The sequence below is a fragment of the Capra hircus genome, chromosome 17 (genome assembly GCF_001704415.2).
Source record: "Capra hircus breed San Clemente chromosome 17, ASM170441v1, whole genome shotgun sequence".
Classification (NCBI taxonomy): domain Eukaryota; kingdom Metazoa; phylum Chordata; class Mammalia; order Artiodactyla; family Bovidae; genus Capra; species Capra hircus.
The window spans coordinates 60,394,713-60,412,132 of record NC_030824.1 but is presented as its reverse complement, the minus strand read 5'-3'; the positions used below and the strand labels follow the sequence as shown (position 1 = coordinate 60,412,132).

General features: G+C 41.2%; 2 protein-coding genes across 3 annotated transcripts in view; one reads left to right on the top strand and one right to left on the bottom strand.

The window, feature by feature from the left end:
* Nucleotides 1–13,023, top strand: part of PRMT9 (protein arginine methyltransferase 9) — a 35,838-nt gene extending 22,815 nt beyond the window's left edge. Inside the window, exons 10-12 of one of the 2 annotated variants that reach the window (XM_005691198.3) lie at nucleotides 4,679–4,832; nucleotides 11,511–11,633; nucleotides 11,923–13,023. In XM_005691198.3, the coding sequence (XP_005691255.1) occupies nucleotides 4,679–4,832; nucleotides 11,511–11,633; nucleotides 11,923–12,138 (493 nt within the window). In that variant the 3' untranslated portion in view covers nucleotides 12,139–13,023. The remainder of the gene's footprint in view (nucleotides 1–4,678; nucleotides 4,833–11,510; nucleotides 11,634–11,922) is intronic. The other variant, XR_001296683.1, reaches the window with a different exon arrangement.
* TMEM184C (transmembrane protein 184C) overlaps nucleotides 13,620–17,420 on the bottom strand; it is a 32,955-nt gene continuing 29,154 nt past the window's right edge. Inside the window, exons 7-10 of the mRNA XM_005691199.3 lie at nucleotides 16,611–16,723; nucleotides 15,292–15,391; nucleotides 14,597–14,768; nucleotides 13,620–14,376 (exon numbers count right to left, since the gene is read on the bottom strand). Coding sequence (XP_005691256.3) covers nucleotides 14,111–14,376; nucleotides 14,597–14,768; nucleotides 15,292–15,391; nucleotides 16,611–16,723 — 651 coding nt within the window. The 3' untranslated portion in view covers nucleotides 13,620–14,110. The remainder of the gene's footprint in view (nucleotides 14,377–14,596; nucleotides 14,769–15,291; nucleotides 15,392–16,610; nucleotides 16,724–17,420) is intronic.

The window sequence follows — 17,420 nt, the reverse complement described above, 5'->3', positions numbered from 1 at the left end:
GTTCGACTACTCTACATCATATGAATAGAATCATGCAGTTTTGGGTGTGTGTGAGACTGTCTTATTTCACTTAGCATAATATCCTCCAGGTTCGTCCATATTGTAGTAGATATAAGAATTTCCGTCCTTGTTAAGGTGGAATAATGTTCATTTGTATGTATTATGTTGCCGCATTTTGCTTATCCACGCATAGATGGACTGATGAGTTATTTAGTGGGAAACAACTTACATGCTGCTTACAGTCCCTCTTCGGTGTGTCTCTCAGTAGAGGGAGGGGTCCTACTAGTGGTTTGGGTGGGACGGCTTTTTGGGAGAGGTGGGATGGGGACAGTGTGTTGCGGGAAGGGTGGCACCTCTGGGCACTGAGTGCTAGGAGCGAGCTTCCCTGGTGGCTCAGTGGCCAGGACTCCGCCGACCAGTGCAGGAGACACGGGTTCAGTCCCTGGTCAGGAAAGACCCCACATGCAGCAGAGCATCTGGGCCTGTGCACCACATCTGCTGAGCCCGTGCCCGAGAGCCTGCGAGCCCGAGAGCCCGCGAGCCCGAGAGCCCATCCTCGGCTAAAAGAGAAGCCCGTTCACTGCAGCTGGAGAGCAGCCCCCGCTGTCTGCAACTAGAGAGGCCTGTGCCGCAGACCCAGCACAGCCGAGAATAAATAGATCAGTTAAAAAAAAAGGCTTGCAGCCCTTTGATCAGCGTGTTAGCCAGTGTTCCCGCTCTTCCCTTGGGACACCTCCTGAGTAGCAGGAGAGAGAACCAGCGCTCCGCCCCTTCAGCCTAAGCTGTGCACAGGTTCCTTACCAGCTCCCCTGGAGGTGGACACGGCTTCCCTTGGTCCTGGGGCCAGTGGTGTGCACACTCTGCCCCAGGCCTTTCATTATCGTCTTTAGTTACTGACAGCAGAGAGGCCTCAGGACCGGTCAAAGAGCATGAAGTTCAGGGTTGGGAGGAGAGATTGTTTTTAGGATAAGGATAAAAGGCGTTTGTCCCATCACTGGATACCAACCCTCCCGAAGAAAGGTCAAGGAAAAAACAAGCCATTTCACAAACTATTAAGTTCCTTTGTTGTTACTGTTTTAAAATGTTCATTTATTTATTTTTTTCAGTCCCACTAGATTAAAATACAGGAGACAGTTTAAAAGCTTGGTGAACTTTTTTTAAATTTAAACCCGTTTTAAAACACTTTTGTGTTGGATCACAAGGAAACAGTGAAGAGTTTCCTCAGAATTTTTGCCATTTATGGTTAGACTTTTGAGTTGGAACAATTTTTATTTTTTTCCTTGAAGGCACAGATGGTTCAGAAATATTATTGGCTTTGCAGAGGATTCCATTGAGGAGTCTGGCAGCTGCCTTGGTGTGACGACAAAACTGTCAGTAAAGCCAAGCAGAGCTTCAGGGAGTTACTGTTTATCTACACATAACCAAGACACATTCCAGTTAGTAATGGCAACACTGAGTTAAGAAGGATTTGTGCAAGATTTTAGATTAAAATAGTGTGAACATGGCCTTTTAAAATAATTTGCATACTTGCTTTTGTGGAGTCTTGATCTCTGGCATGGCTTTAGTACATGAGCAAACCTTTCTTTTTAGGTATCAAAACTGATATATTTTTTACTTTGTTTAGCCTGATTTTCTGGTTACTCCCTAAGTGATTTAACTGTATTACCCTCCCCCCTGTTCTCTCTCCTATAGGTTTTATGGCTAGAAGGTTGGCTGTTATTAACCTGTGTGCTTTTTGTTTACCGATGTCATCGAACGCTACCCTCTTGTGGCTGTATAGGGGTGGAGGGAATTAGTCAAACATCGGGCAGCGCTGTGGCTTAGTATCTCATTTAAGACTTGGTGATCTTAAGAAAAATTAGATCTGGTTTCCTTTAAATGGATCACAATTAGCAGATAACTTCAGTTCAGAAAATTTAGTACCGTGAGTTGTCAGGATTAAACTTGATCCATTTGAGGGAAATGGGTAAGTTTTTTCAGTTCTTCAGGGAGATGTTAAAATTGTCTATGATTTGGTAAAGGCATAGATTGGAATTTTGTTAAGAGCTGTATGATTTTGTTGAGGTATGTATGTAATTTTACTAATTGTGTGAGATTCAGTTTCTACTAGACTTTACCCAAAATGCTAAAAAAAGTTGGTAGGACAGGAATAATGAAAATGAGTAAAGCATTGGGGTCAGTGGGGGCCACTTTTAGGCTAATTTAGGTAAGAGCTTATCACAACTTAAATGATCATGTACTTATTTATATTTAGTGAAGACAGATCTTCCTGATTTCTGATGAAGACTTGTCTCAGTCAATCTGATGCCATTACACTCAGGATTCCTCTCTTTGCTGATTCTTTGCTCATGAAATGACCTAGTTATGATTTGACTCCCTATCAGCTAGTCTTTAGGGAAAGTTATTATGTGAGCAGCCTGTTTAACTTTTGTAAACTTCTCTGTCAACTTTTTACTTTGAAAATTTTCAAACGTAAGAGAAATTGCAAGAAAAGGAACAGCAAACACAAGACTGTTTTCTCTGTTGAACCACATGATGGTTGTTGGCCTCCTAACCTTCCCCCTTAACTTTAACAGCTCAGCACATGTCTCCTTAGAACACGGGCTTTCCCCTACATATCATAGTAAGATGATCACACTCAGGAAGCTTAACACGGATCAAATACTATTATTTAACAGATAGTCTGTATTAAAATTTCCCCTGCTTATGCCAGTAATACGCCATTGCTTTTTTTTTCCTCCCCAGTCGAGTTCTAATCAAGGGGTCTGTATTACATTTAGTTGCCATGTCTTTTGACTGTTATTCAGTTGATATTCTGGTTTTAGATCATTTTAAATGGTTGAGATAATCAGTTTAGTAAAAACAGAATTAATATTAAAATAATTTTAAACTAAGAGCCGAAGTGCCAAAGTGGTTTTGAGGAATGTGATGTTTTATAGTTTGTCAAGATTTTAATGATCTATTCAGGAAAACTGCATAGCAAACAATTTTAGAAACTTACAGGAACTAATTTTTTAGGTATGCACAAATATATTGGTCAAAAACTTTGTCTTGTATTTTTATAAATAGATCCTTACTGACTAGAAATATTTAAGAGTAAAAGCTTACTACTAAAGGTATATATGATAGTATGAAGTCCAGCTGTCTATAGTAGCAGCCTGTCTAGAAGTTCAAATGGAAACCAATTTGGATTGTTCAGTAAGAATGAGGGATTTAACGTTTGATTTCAAATGTGGCAAATGATTAAAGTGCCTTAAACTATCCTCCACGTCTGTTTCATTTGAGGGCAGGAGGTGACCACCCCCCCCCCCACCGCCCCTGACCACCTGCCCCGGACCCCACCCCACACTGCTCTCACACCTCCCACAGAGCTCAGGGCTGTAGAAACAAGACTGTATATGTGGGCGTGGGAGCTGCCTTGGCCTAAGCGCCTCATATTTCACATGGGAACTTCTCCCATAGGCATAGCTTCCAAGCTCTAGCCATAGGAACAGGAGGTTACAAGTTACCCGCCTCTCAGGGAAGCCCAGAGGTGGTGTCCTTCCCATCAGGCATCTGTAGTTCACAGTTCTTAGTCCACAATCATCTACCCATTAAGAAACATGTAAAAACTTCTTTTTTAAAACCATAAGCAGTGTTGTTGATAACAGCTGACATTCCACCTTTATAGAATTTCCAGGGAAACAGAAAGTGAATCCAAGGTAAGTATAGGAAGAGAAGGTGTTATGTTAGCCCTTTATTCATACACGTTACTCTACAGTATTTGGATTTTTAATCACTTCTTTTTTTCCTTTCAGAGTGTTTAACTTTTTATTCTGAAATAATTTCAAGCTTACAGAGAAGTTAGAGAACAGTACAAAAAACCACACATGAACCTTACATCCAGGGTCACAGATTGTGATTATTCTCTCTGAACACTTTAAGCTTCAGGTATTCCTGTACCCCTCAATACTTCCGTGTGTATTTTGTAATCATCACACACTTACCAAAACAAGGAAACCTCTATGGACATAGTACTGATATCTAAGGGAAACAGTCTTTCTCAGATATTCCACCATTTGTGGCAGGAATGCCCTTCGTAGGTCCAGAATTCAGTCCAGGGTCACACATTGCATTTGGTCTCCTTTATTCTGCAACAGTTCCTCACCCTTTTATGACATTTACAGTTTCGAAAAGTGGAGGCCTTTTATTTTATAGAATGTTCCTCATGTTTCTTACTAGAGTCGGACTATTCATCTGAGAGACCACAGAAGTTTGGTCACGTTAGGAGGCATGTATGTTGCTTTACCCTAGATCTGTGGATGTGAATTTAGATCAGTTGGTTTAAATTGTATCCATCAGGTTTTCTCCACTCTTTAAGTTGCTATTTTTCCTTTGTAATAAGTCCTTTATGGGGGTGAAACTTTGAGACTCTTAAATATCCTTGTCCTAATTAAACTTTCAGCCTCTAGTTTTAATAGCCACTGATGACTCTTCCCGAACCTGAAAACTTGTACTCATCCAGCTCACTGGTTACTTTTCAGGGGGTCTACCAGTCTGCCATTGTGAACTACCAGCCAACTACCAGTCTAAAGACCATTACATTGTATACTGTCTTAGATCCCCAGTGATTTAGTTACTGGTATTTATAAACTGTAGGGCATCAAGATACTTTTTAAAGCATTTGTCCTTCCTCCAGGTGTTTGCTACAGTCTGGAGGCAAGATTTTTCCCCAGTATGTGCTGATGTTTGGGTTGCTCGTGGAATCGCAGACTCTGTTGGAGGAGAGTGCCGTGCAGGGCACAGAACGAACTCTTGGCTTCAACATAGCGCCTTTCATTAACCAGTTTCAGGTGAGCGTTTAGAACAGAAGTTCAGCCTGGTGGCTGTCACCCACAGTCTCTCTCTAGGTTTATAGTCACTGTGTTTAACTGGATTGCTCTGGTACTCAGTTTTCTAGAGCCAAAGAACTTACTAGTGGTAAAAATCAAACCTTGGGGTTAGTATAGCCAAGATTTCTGTTGTTCCTGACAGAAGTCTATGACTCTTGTTCTGAACCACTGTTGTAAATGAAAAATAGGGTACCGGGTTTAGTCTTATGAAAAATTATGATCCTTGTCTAAAAAAGCAGCCACTAGGAGACCTCTGTTCTTAACAGGAGCCCTTAATCACACTGAGGCTGGAGGCTGGCAGGGGAAGGCGGGAGCAGCTCATCTCCGGGCATTCAGACCACAGGGAGCAGGAGTGAGTGTAGGAGCGCAAGGAAAAGGAGTTACTCACTGTTTGAAAAACAAAGATATAGTGCTGGCAAAAGTGCCAGCAGCAAGTAGAATTTGTCAGTTGTAACTGTGGAACAGATGGAATGTCTAGGGAAGAGGCTTGGGGTTGGAAAGAGGTGGAATCTGCTGAGTAAGCCAGAACAGCACTTTGGGAAGTGGGGTGTTGAGTACTGAATTAAAGGAGTGATATCTAGAGCCTGTAGGTGGTAGTAAGCTCTTGAATATGCATTATTAGATCTTCCATGAACAGTATTTGCTCAACAAATACAATTTTTTTGAGGAATGATTTTTTTCCGAGCAGGCTAAAGTTTTGGAGTTTATTTAATGATCTCAGTTTTTTGGAGAGTTTAGTAAAGAAAATGTACTTACCAGAAGACATGTTTGTAGTCCAGAAATACCACATTCTACTGTCGGTCTAGCTTTTCTTTGATCCTGACGTCAACAGTTCTTTGATTCCATCACAATCTACAATATTTTAATCCTGCCGTCTTTTCCCCCTGCCCCCCACCTCATATCCTCCTTTCCTGAACAGCTTATATTCCACGGTCGATACGTTTTTCATGTCTTTGCCTGCCCTTTTTCTGCTGGCCTGGGGGCAGTCCCACCTTGGTTAAACCCAGCTTTCTGCCTTCTCTACACCGGTACCCCTGCAGCTGAGCATGTTGACTGTGGCCTCACTTCAGCGTGTGACCAGGCATCTCAAGAGGCTCCATGAACTCGCTGGGCAGTTTTGCCTTTCCTAGTCCGCTTGCTTATTTTCTGAGCTGTTGTCTCGTCTTCTCTGTGGTGTGCTCAGTCACTCAGGCTTTTCCCATTCTTTGCAACCCCGTGGACTAGAGCCCATCAGACTCCTCTGTCCATGGGATTTTCCCGTCAAGAGTTCTGGAGTGGGTTGCCACTTCTGCCACCAGGGGATCTTCCTGACCCAAGGATCAAATCCACATCTCTTGCATTGGCGGGTGGACTCTCTTCCACTGAGCCACCTGGAAAGCCCCACTTACTCTATGAATGTGTTAGTCACTCAGTCGTGTCTGACTCTGTGACCCCATGGACAGTAGTCCGCCAAGCTCCTCTGTCCATGGAATTCTCCAGGCAAGAACTGGAGTGGGTTGCCATGCCCTTCTCCAATCTGATGTGATGATTAGCTGACTACTACACTGACAACCGAGTGAACCAATGATACACAATGAGAGGTTGTAAAAAAGTTATACAGAAAACAGCAGAAATCTATTCATTCAACAGGTGTCTTCTCCATGTGCTCTTTTAGGTTTGGGGAATATAGTCATGAAATTAAAGAGGGGAGTTTCTGCCCTCATGGAGCTAGTATTCAAATTGATTGTAAATAAACGAGAGACAGACAGTAAACAAAGGAGTGAAAAGATTAGTATGATAGGTAATGAGACGTGAGGTTAGGGGATAATGGAGTTGGAGGCATGGGATGTTCTGTTTATGTAATGCCTAAGGAAAGGACTCATGGATAATTAGTGATATTCAAGCAGTGGCACCCCACTCCAGTACTCTTGCCTGGAAAGTCCCATGGATGAAGGAGCCTGGTAGGCTGCAGTCCATGGGGTCGCTGAGGGTCGGACACGACTGAGCGACTTTACTTTCACTTTGATGCATTGGAGAAGGAAATGGCAACCCACTCCAGCGTTCTTGCCTGGAGAATCCCAGGGACGGGGGAGCCTGGTGGGCTGCCATCTATGGGGTCGCACAGAGTCGGACACGACTGAAGTGACCTAGCAGCAAGCAGAGATCAGAGAGAAATCAGGAAACAAACATTATAAAAGTCCAAAGATCAGCAAGTGCAAAGATCTGAGGCCAGAGCATGATTGGAGTTCTCAGAAATGGCAGAAACCATGAGGAAGAGTCAGGTGAAGGATGCGCTAAGTATCAGGAGTCAGATCCTGTGGAGCCTCCTATAGGGATCGTGGGGTTTTGGCTTCTACTGTGAAAGGGGTGGGGAAAAACTGGAGGGTATTGGCCAGAGGAGGGATAAGGTCTGACTTGTTTTGAAAGGCTTGCTGTGGTTGCTGTGTTGGAGACTACTGTAGCCACCAGGCAAAGGCACGAGGTTACTGCCGTAATCCAGGGGAGACGTGAGAGAGGCGAGTGGTAGCAATGGACGTGGTGCACAGTTGAGACCGCTGGCGTACTCTGAAGGGAGGCTTTGTCACAGATTGGACCTGGGGTATGAGAAAGCGCCTGGAAGGACAGTTACCGTATACTGATAAGGGGAAAACAGCAGGAGGGTCAGGCTGTGCTTGTGTTTTTATGGGGTCATTAGACAGTTGGGATAAGAATTCAGAGAAATAGCTAGCCTAGAGATGATGTTTAAAGCCGTAAGACTGGGATGAAATCACTTTGGGGATGTGTAGAAAGAGAATATAGAGTCGAGAACGAAGTTCTAGAGAACTCCCAAAGTGATGAGCCCTGGACTGGAAACCTAGGAAGGAATGAGGAATGAGGACAGAAGCCAGTAGGCTGCTGGAGAAGCAGCAGTGAGGACAGAGGAGGGTTGGATGCCACTTGGGAGGGTTAGCGTGCAGCTTATGGGAGTGACACAGGGCAGCAGTCCTGGCAGGGCCTGGGATTGCTGTGCGTGTTCACGGGTAGGGACGGTCGGTGGAGCTGTGTCCTGTTTCCCTGCCAACAGCTGTTCTCTAATACATCACTCGAGGCACACAGGGCCCTCTTATTTATTTGGCTGCACTGGGTCTTCACTGCTGTGCGAGAGAGTGGGGGCTACTCTGTAGTTGCAGGGTGTGGGGTTCTCACTGCAGTGGCTTCTCTGGTTGCAGAGTGTGGGCTCCAGGGTGCCTGGATTTCAACAGCTGCTGCTGTGGCACACAGGCTCTAGAGCAGAGGCCCAGTAGTCGGGGCACACAGGCTTAGTTGCTCCACAGCATGTGTGGTCTTCCTGGCTCAGGGATTGAACCGTGTTCCCTATATTGGCAGGTGGATTCCTTACCCCGAGCCACCAGGGAACCCCTAAGAGGGCACATTTAAAACAAGTTTCCTTTCTATTTCAAGTGCTGCTGCTGCTGCTAAGTTGCTGCAGTCGTGCCCGACTCTGTGTGACCCCATAGATGGCAGCCCACCAGGCTCCCCCGCCCTGGGATTCTCCAGGCAAGAACACTGGAGTGGGTTGCCATTTCCTTCTCCAGTGCATGAAAGTGAAAAATGAAAGTGAAGTTGCTCAGTCGGGCCCGACTCTTCGTGACCCCATGGACTGCAGCCTACCAGGCTCCTCTGTCCATGGGATTTTCCAGGCAAGAGTACTGAAGTGGGGTGCCATCGCTTTCTCCATTTCAAATGAGAAGGCTAAAAGTTAATAGGAAGGTTTCATTGTTACTAAGGGCTTCCCTGATAGCTCAGTTGGTAAAGAATCTGCCTGCAATGCAGGAGACCCTGGTTCGATTCCTGGGTCAGGAAGATCCACTGGAGAAGGGGTAGACTACCCACTCCAGTATTCTTGGGCTTCCCTTGTGGCTCAGCTGGTAAAGAATCCGACTACAGTGCAGGAGACCTGGGTTCGATTCCTGGGTTGGGAAGATCCCCTGGAGGAGGGAAAGGCTACCCACTCAGTGGGATAGCTCCTCTAGGCCCTCCTGTGCTGCGCAGCCACCACTCCTCGGGCTGCTGCTCCCGGCCGCCGGCATCTGAATGCAGAGTTCCAAAGAATAGCAAGAAGAGATAAGAAAGCCTTCTTCAGCGATCAATGCAAAGAAATAGAGGAAAACAACAGAATGGGAAAGACTAGAGATCTCTACAAGAAAATTAGAGATACCAAGGGAACATTTCATGCAAAGATGGGCTTGATAAAGGGCAGAAATGGTATGGACCTAACAGAAGCAGAAGATATTAAGAAGAGGTGGCAAGAATACACAGAAGAACTGTACAAAAAAGATCTTCATGACCAAGATAATCACGATGGTGTGATCACTCATCTAGAGCCAGACATCTTGGAATGTGAAGTCAAGTGGGCCTTAGCATCACTACGAACAAAGCTAGTGGAGGTGATGGAATTTCAGTTGAACTATTTCAAATCCTAAAAGATGATGCTGTGAAAGTGCTGCACTCAATATGCCAGCAAATTTGGAAAACTCAGCAGTGGCCACAGGACTGGAAAATGTCAGTTTTCATTCCAGTTCCAAAGAAAGGCAATGCCAAAGAATGCTCAAACTACCGCACAATTGCACTCATCTCACATGCTAGTAAAGTAATGCTCAAAATTCTCCAAGCCAGGTTTCAGCAATACGTGAACTGTGAACTCCCTGATGTTCAAGTTGGTTTTAGAAAAGGCAGAGGAACCAGATATCAAATTGCCAACATCCGCTGGATCATGGAAAAAGCAAGAGAGTTCGAGATAAACATCTATTTCTACTTTATTGACTATGCCAAAGCCTTTGACTGTGTGGATCACAATAAACTGTGGAGAATTCTGAAAGAGATGGGAATACCAGACCACCTAACCTGCCTCTTGAGAAATCTGTATGCAGGTCAGGAAGCAACAGTTAGAACTGGACATGGAACAACAGACTGGTTCCAAATATGGAAAGGAGTATGTCAAGGCTGTATATTGTCACCCTGCTTATTTAACTTATATGCATCATGAGAAACGCTGGACTGGAAGAAACAGAAGCTGCAATCAGGATTGCCAGGAGAAATATCAATAACCTCAGATATGCAGATGACACCACCCTTATGGCAGAAAGTGAAGAGGAACTAAAAAGCCTCTTGATGAAAGTGAAAGAGGAGAGTGAAAAAGTTGGCTTAAAGCTCAACATTCAGAAAACGAAGATCATGGCATCTGGTCCCATCACTTCATGGGAAATGGATGGAGAAACAGTAGAAACAGTGTCAGATTTTATTTTTGGGGGCTCCAAAATCACTGCAGATGGTGACTGCAGCCATGAAATTAAAAGACGCTTACTCCTTGGAAGAAAAGTTATGACCAACCTAGATAGCATATTCAAAAGCAGAGACATTACTTTGCTGACTACGGTCCATCTAGTCAAGGCTATGGTTTTTCCTGTGGTCATGTATGGATGTGCGAGTTGGACTGTGAAGAAGGCAGAATGCCGAAGAATTGGTGCTTTTGAACTGTGGTGTTGGAGAAGACTCTTTAGAGTCCCTTGGACTGCAAGGAGATCCAACCAGTCCATTCTGAAGGAGATCAGCCCTGGGATTTCTTTGGAAGGAATGATGCTAAAGCTGAAGCTCCAGTACTTCGGACACCTCATGCGAAGAGTTGACTCATTGGAAAAGACTCTGATGCTGGGAGGGATTGGGGGCAGGAGGAGAAGGGGTGACCCAGGATGAGATGGCTGGATGGCATCACAGACTCGATGGACGTGAGTCTGAGTGAACTCCAGGAGATGGTGATGGACAAAGAGGCCTGGCATGCTGTGATTCATGGGGTCGCAAAGAGTTGGACACGACTGAGCGACTGAACTGAACCCACTCAGTTCTGGCCTAGAGAATTCCATGGATTGTATAGTCCATAGGGTCACAAAGAGTTGGACACGACTGAGCAACTTTCACTTTCTCAGTTGTTACTAAAACTGATGCAAGATTTTATCGTAGTGTTAGTTGCTCAGTCATGTCCAGCTATTTGTGACTCCATGGACTGTAGCCTGCCAGACTTCTCTGTTCGTAGAATTTTCTAGGCAAGAAGACTGGAGTGGGTTGCCATTCCCTCCTCTAGGGGATCTTGACTCAGGGATAGAACCCGGGTCTACTGCGTTGTGGGCAGATTCTTTACTGTCCGAGCCACTAAGGAAGTGATTGATTTTTTTTTTTTATCATAATTTGAAAAGTTGAGAACCACTGTCTTCTAGATAATAAACAATTTTCAAAATGAAATCTATTAATTGTTCAGTAGAATTTGGCATATTTTCTTAAATAGTACAATAATTAATGTTGTGCTGTTTGCTTATTAGTTCATCTTCATACATAAGCACATCCTTGTTTAACAGTTTTGGGAGCTGTTTAATCTGCTTTTATCCAAGCAAAGAATCTACAGATAATTGAAATCATAGAAAATTATTTAACAAATGTAAAACTTGGTTTGTTCATTCTTCCTGTAAAACTGGAATCCTGGAAGTCTTTTTTTGCTTTAAGGTTGATGTGGCAATTAAGTAAGGTAATTGATATAAAAAGCACCATATCATTGAGCTAAGTACAAAGCAAGAAACTTGGGTCACAAAAAGGACTAAATTAAAAGCAAAAATTTTATACTTTCTTTAGGTACCTATACGTGTATTTTTGGACCTGTCCTCATTGCCTTGTATACCTTTAAGCAAACCAGTGGAACTCTTAAGACTAGACTTAATGACGCCCTATCTGAACACCTCTAACAGAGAAGTAAAGGTAAAATGATTATTCTTGTCATATTCAGAACTATCTGAAATTATGTAATACTTTACATACTTAAAATAGCTTTAGCCACTTTTCTTTGAATTTAAATGTTACTTTCTAAACAGTATCCAGACCTGAGTTTGCGTAAATATCAGTTTCTAGAATAGGTTGGTATTAATCTGAATTGGGTGATTAAATGTATTTCTTTATAAAATTTGGATCTAAAACTTACTAAAAAGACAAAGACTTATCCAAGTCTACTCCATTTGATGAAATTCTTGTGATTTCTTAATTTTCATAGGTACACATTTGTAAATCTGGACAAGTGACCGCCATTCCATTTTGGTATCATATGTACCTCGACGATGAGATTAGGTTAGATACTTCGAATGAAGCCTCTCACTGGAAACAGGCTGCAGTTGTTTTAGATAATCCCATCCAAGTGGAAATGGGCGACGAACTTGTACTCAACATCCAACACCACAAAAGCAACGTCAGCATCACCATAAAGCAATGAAGAGCAGATTTCTAATGAAAAAATGTGGAAGTAGAGCAGTGGGTTTCCAGTTCTAGGCTGAATTAGTAGTGGGATTGCAACCATAAGATGGAGGTCCTTGAAATGGTCAAATAGTTTTAAAACATTGACATTAATAAAGTGTATTTAAAGACCCTAACTAAAGAGTAGCATTATTATAAAAATCTTGCCATAGACTTCCTTTCTGGCAAAGGCTATCATTAATTTTTCAAATTAGAAACTTTTTATTGCTTGTTTTTACTTATTAAAATTTGCCAAACTTGTTAGTCTGTACCCTAAAACTGTAAAGATAAGGAATTTTGAGTCTCCTATTCAGTTTTTAGACATCTTGGCTATTTTCCCTAAATCTGAACTTTTGGTGAGGATACCTCAAAAAGTTGGTTTCCACTGAAGATTGAGGGTTTATGTTTACCTGTAAATTCTAAGCTTGCTTCTTGTAAATGTTGAAATACTTCTGAACCACCTTCTCAGTTTTGTGTTCTGGGAATGCAAATCTGAATAAGACGTTTAAGCTACAGACTAAATGCAATTAAAGAATAAAAGGAGGACAAACATTTTCCTGGTCTGCCTTTGGCAAAGAAAAATTTTAAAGCTGATAAATTCAGAAAGTTAAACCTAAACCAGTATTTTTCAAAGTTTTGATGTGAATATATAGTGAAAAAAAAAAATCCAGACCTGAAATAGGGAGATTAATAAAGATTATCATGCCTTATATATACTGTGTGCTCTGTAGGTAAGCCACGCAGAAAATAAGATGTACCTTCTCTCCACACTGCCTGTTCGCCTTGCCTTTAGGATTATACTGCCCAACTTTACTTTCAGTAGAAACATTTCATTTATAATAGACAATAAAAACTTTGTACCTAATTACTGTGTACCTGTGTGTGTGTGTGTATGTGTGTGTGTGTGCGCGCTTAAATATATAAAGCATAGATTTTGAGAAATAAATACTTACCCTTGCTATTTGCCACATACTGCTCTGGCACTTTCTATATTTATTTTCAGTGTAAAATGTTAGGTGCAAGGGGTTGTGATTAACAATTAGAGGAACTCTAACCTAAGTAGTAAATTTCTCCCAGAGAGTATCTGCAAGTCTTGTGACTGTGGTTTGATAAACAGTTAGGACTACTCAGCCCAGATTTACATTTGCTGACACCTTTAGTAGCCTTAAAGAAAAGCAGACTCTGTTTCTATCACAAGTTTCTTATTCTTCCACTCTTTTGTCCAGTTTATTCTTTTCATCTCCAAGTCCTAGATAACCTATTAATCTGTTCGCCTTGGTGCAAATAATGATTTTTTAGACAGTAGTTGTTTTAAGATTAATAGATTAGGTCCTAGACATTTCTCCTAGTAGGAATGTTAAGACACAGGCATCTCTCACTGTAGGTATATGATTTTCAACCCTTTAATTTTGGGGGCTTAAGTTTTTCTGCTGTGCCTCTAATCACAAGAGACATAAAAGGTTGCAGAAAATAAATGATAAATTCTCATTTATTGAAAGACATTCATTTGAGAAATAGAGAAATAATTGTTAGGTAAGCATATATGGCACATGATTATGATTGAGGTCCACTAATTCGCATTTCTGAATTATACTTTCTGCTAGTTCCAGAGCATTATATTCATGCAGCAGTGGTAGGAAGCACTGATTTTTTAAAATGTCCTCCTCTTGATAAAGTACTCTAATGTCAGGAATGGTTAGTAGTCATTGTCTACCATTTGAGGATGTGATACTCTGTAGTGTTAAGAAGTCAAGTCTAAGTCTAGGATATTTAGACTGATTATTTGTGATATACAAAACCTAGTTGTATAAATCCGGTGGTTGTACCTGGTTTGCGCCGTTGTGTTCAGATTTTCCATCATTAATGGCTTGTCCTAAGCACAAAATCCTGAGCAACGGGACACCAGGTAATGAAGTAACACGGCAGCAGCAGAGTCTGCTTCTGCACACTGCTCAGGAGGCCACGGACTTCTCTGACGGCTCTTCTCTCGCTCCTGCAGCATCGTTCCCTGTGTCGTCAGGTGCGTTAGCTGTGGTCGGTGTAGTCTGGGGGGTCACAGTGTGTCCAAACCCTTGATAGTGGCCCACAGGTGAGGGCGGCACTGAAGAGGCAACCGAGAGTGCATCTTGTGATGATGAGGATAACAAGCTTGTGTGTTCATTTTGATCTTGATCCTCAGGAAAAAACTTTTTCCTAGGATGTCCCATGACTGTCCTTCCTTTAAAGTAGAATAAAAGTGTCCGAGTTAGCCAAAAGTTAGGTTATTTTTAAATTTACTATGATGTTGCTATGCTAAACGTTAAGCTCTTCCCCCCCCCTCCCAATTTGGAGAGCCTTACTGTGGTACTGTTTTACACAAAATCTTTTCAAAAACTTCTACAGACTGGACAGGAGAACTACAATAGGCTATTCGAATAAATAAAATGGCTGGTACTTACCAACATGCCTCACTTGTTCAGAAATATCATCCCTAATGTCTGAAACGTCCCACATAGCAAGAAAGGAATCAAAGCATGAGCCCTCTTCTGCTTCTTGGACATACGGTTTATATGAGAAAGTGTAGTGATGAGCGATAGCAGCAAGGAACATCTCAATACAGATAATAAAGTCCTACAACAACAACATCAACATCATCATCAGCCATATTGGATTTTACATCTAGTTTTGCAGGCAAAAAGCACTATGTCTCTCTTCAAAAATACTTGAGTATCAACAGCTGTTTGTTCCCTCACAAGACTGTCCTCATATTTTCATTTTCCAAAATAATGATTTTTGACCTCTTCATAAAAACACAAAATGCCAGAAGTTTAACTCAATTTTGTACTACTTCAGTCACCACAAGTATTTCTTGGCCAAGTACAATGTATTCTCTTCCACTATCCAAGGACTTAGAGGAGAAATGCAGAAAAGAGAAATTGAGTAGGAATAACAAAATCTAGGTTCTGTTACTAGTTTGTAGAAGAACCAGGAAGTATGGCCAATTTTTGTGGGGTTCCCCATTTCCTCACGTGTAAAGTGAGGGAACAGTAGCCCCTCAGCCTGCATATGCACATGCTGTCAGGCTCAGGAGAGAATACGTAAAAACGCTGAACAAACAGCAAAGTTCTGTTGGGAGTCAGAGAGCACTGCTTACCTGGAGTCCTGTGGCCACAGCTTCTACCGTTTGCCATTCCCATGTATGCTTTTCAGAAATAACGCCAACTTTTACCAACAAAGCAATAACTACTGCTTGCCTATATGTTAGGAAAAGGTAAACGCCAAATCTATATCAAGCATAAAACCAACAGTTGTTTAAAAATATGCCATTTAAAAAGTGAAACCCCAGCACAACCTGTGGACCACAACCACCCTGCCTTTACAGCATATTCCCGAAGAGACTGTATAACTGTATTAGATACGTTTGCTTTACACACTGACTCGTCCAGTACAGTTTCATCATACGAATTTTGATTATGTATTCTTAGGTACTTGGTTTATAGTCTTTTTTTTGTTTTGAAAGTGTGCACAAGTCGTTTTATTTTAAGTTGGTCCCATACACAGACCATGCCTAACGCCTTACACAATAGGAATTTAAAATGAAATAAAAGTACTTAAATGTCAATTTATACACATATTAATTGGTTATTTAGATTATTTTAAAGAACATTTTGGAACCAATCTTTTTTTTTGGAACCAGTCTTGTTAAACAGCTAAAATGAGATAAGTTTTCATATATCTATTGCAAGAATATTCACTTCCATATTACTTGTAATCGTAAAAAAATAAATTAGGAACAACCTACATGTCAATAAGAAACTGATTAAAAAATTGTATCCATACATTAGAATACTGTGTGTGGCAAAAGCAGAAAACCCAATAACAACAAAATTACATTCTCCCTGTATTTACAAAGAACTATAACTACAGTATACTAAACATTGAGTTCTACAAGTTTTTATAGTATGATGCTCTTTCTGTGGTTTTATAAATGATGTGGACCACAATGTCGTTCATTTTGGGTGGTGGGATTGCAAGGATTTCCCTCTGCTTTGTATTATTTGTATATTGTTATATTTGGTATATTTGTTTCTAGGCCCCTATCACCCACCCCCCCTTTACTAAACTGGGACCATGTACAGTTTTGTCATCTGTTTAAAAATTTTTACTAGTGAACATTTTCTCACATTATTAAGCATTCTATATCATGTTATCTTCCAAACTACTATATGAAGAAACCATGATTTATTTTAATGATTCCCTTAGTGTTGACATTTAGTGTCTCAAATTATTTTCTTCTTATAAATGTTATGTGGCCATTTGATTATTTCTTTATGAAAAACCAAGGATGGCTAAAAGAATGAACTTTTTAAAAGGGAAGCAGACATTTTAATTCCTCTTCCATATTAAGACTTACAAATTTTCATTAAACTGCCCTTTAGGAAATGGCAACATGCAAGAGAAAGCAACACTTACCAAAAAGAAACAAACACCACCAGCTTTACACAGAGAAATTTGCCAACAGGTTGGATTGGACTCAGCTCTTCCTTCAGCACTTTATAAAAGAGCAGGAGACAGTACATGGCGAACTGGAAACAATCAACCGAGCAAGCATATTCAGTAAGGATAAATACGGTATCAGGGATGCCAAAGGCAAAGAGTGATTTTTCAGGCAAAATTTTCTAGGCTTTATTATGCTCCTTTTAGATAAACAAGAGGCTTTAAATAGTTTACTATGGATGAAAATATCCAATATGAAACTTCTCAGAAGAAACGTGTAACATCATCTCTGAAAATGATTTTAATTGTTCATTTACAGGGCCCACAAAAAACACAGTAAGAAGTGACTGCTGTGAATGGAAGAAAAGGCTCTCATTTAAGCAAAATAAAAACATCTGTCTGCTTAGTAACAGCTTTTATATACAAGTTACCATTCATTTTATAAGGGTTGAGCTTACTACTAACTGTACATATATTATTTGTAAGTGAATACATTAAATAAGTACTATTTCAGTAAAACTATGCCCATGAAATCAGAAAGTAAGGAATCAGGGAGACCATTTTTCTTGAGGGCAGTATGTTAATCCTGCTGAATTTACTTTTTAAAGATAAGTGCTCAAGATAGTAATTATTTTAAAAAATCAGTTGTAATTAGCATTGCACAGCATAAACATTTTTCTAAAAGTTTACTTTCCCCACCATAAAATGCTCATTTAAAACATTTTAGAATATGAAAGCAGCAAAGTATAAAGTTGTTCACAGTCCCATCATCCAACCATTCCTTTC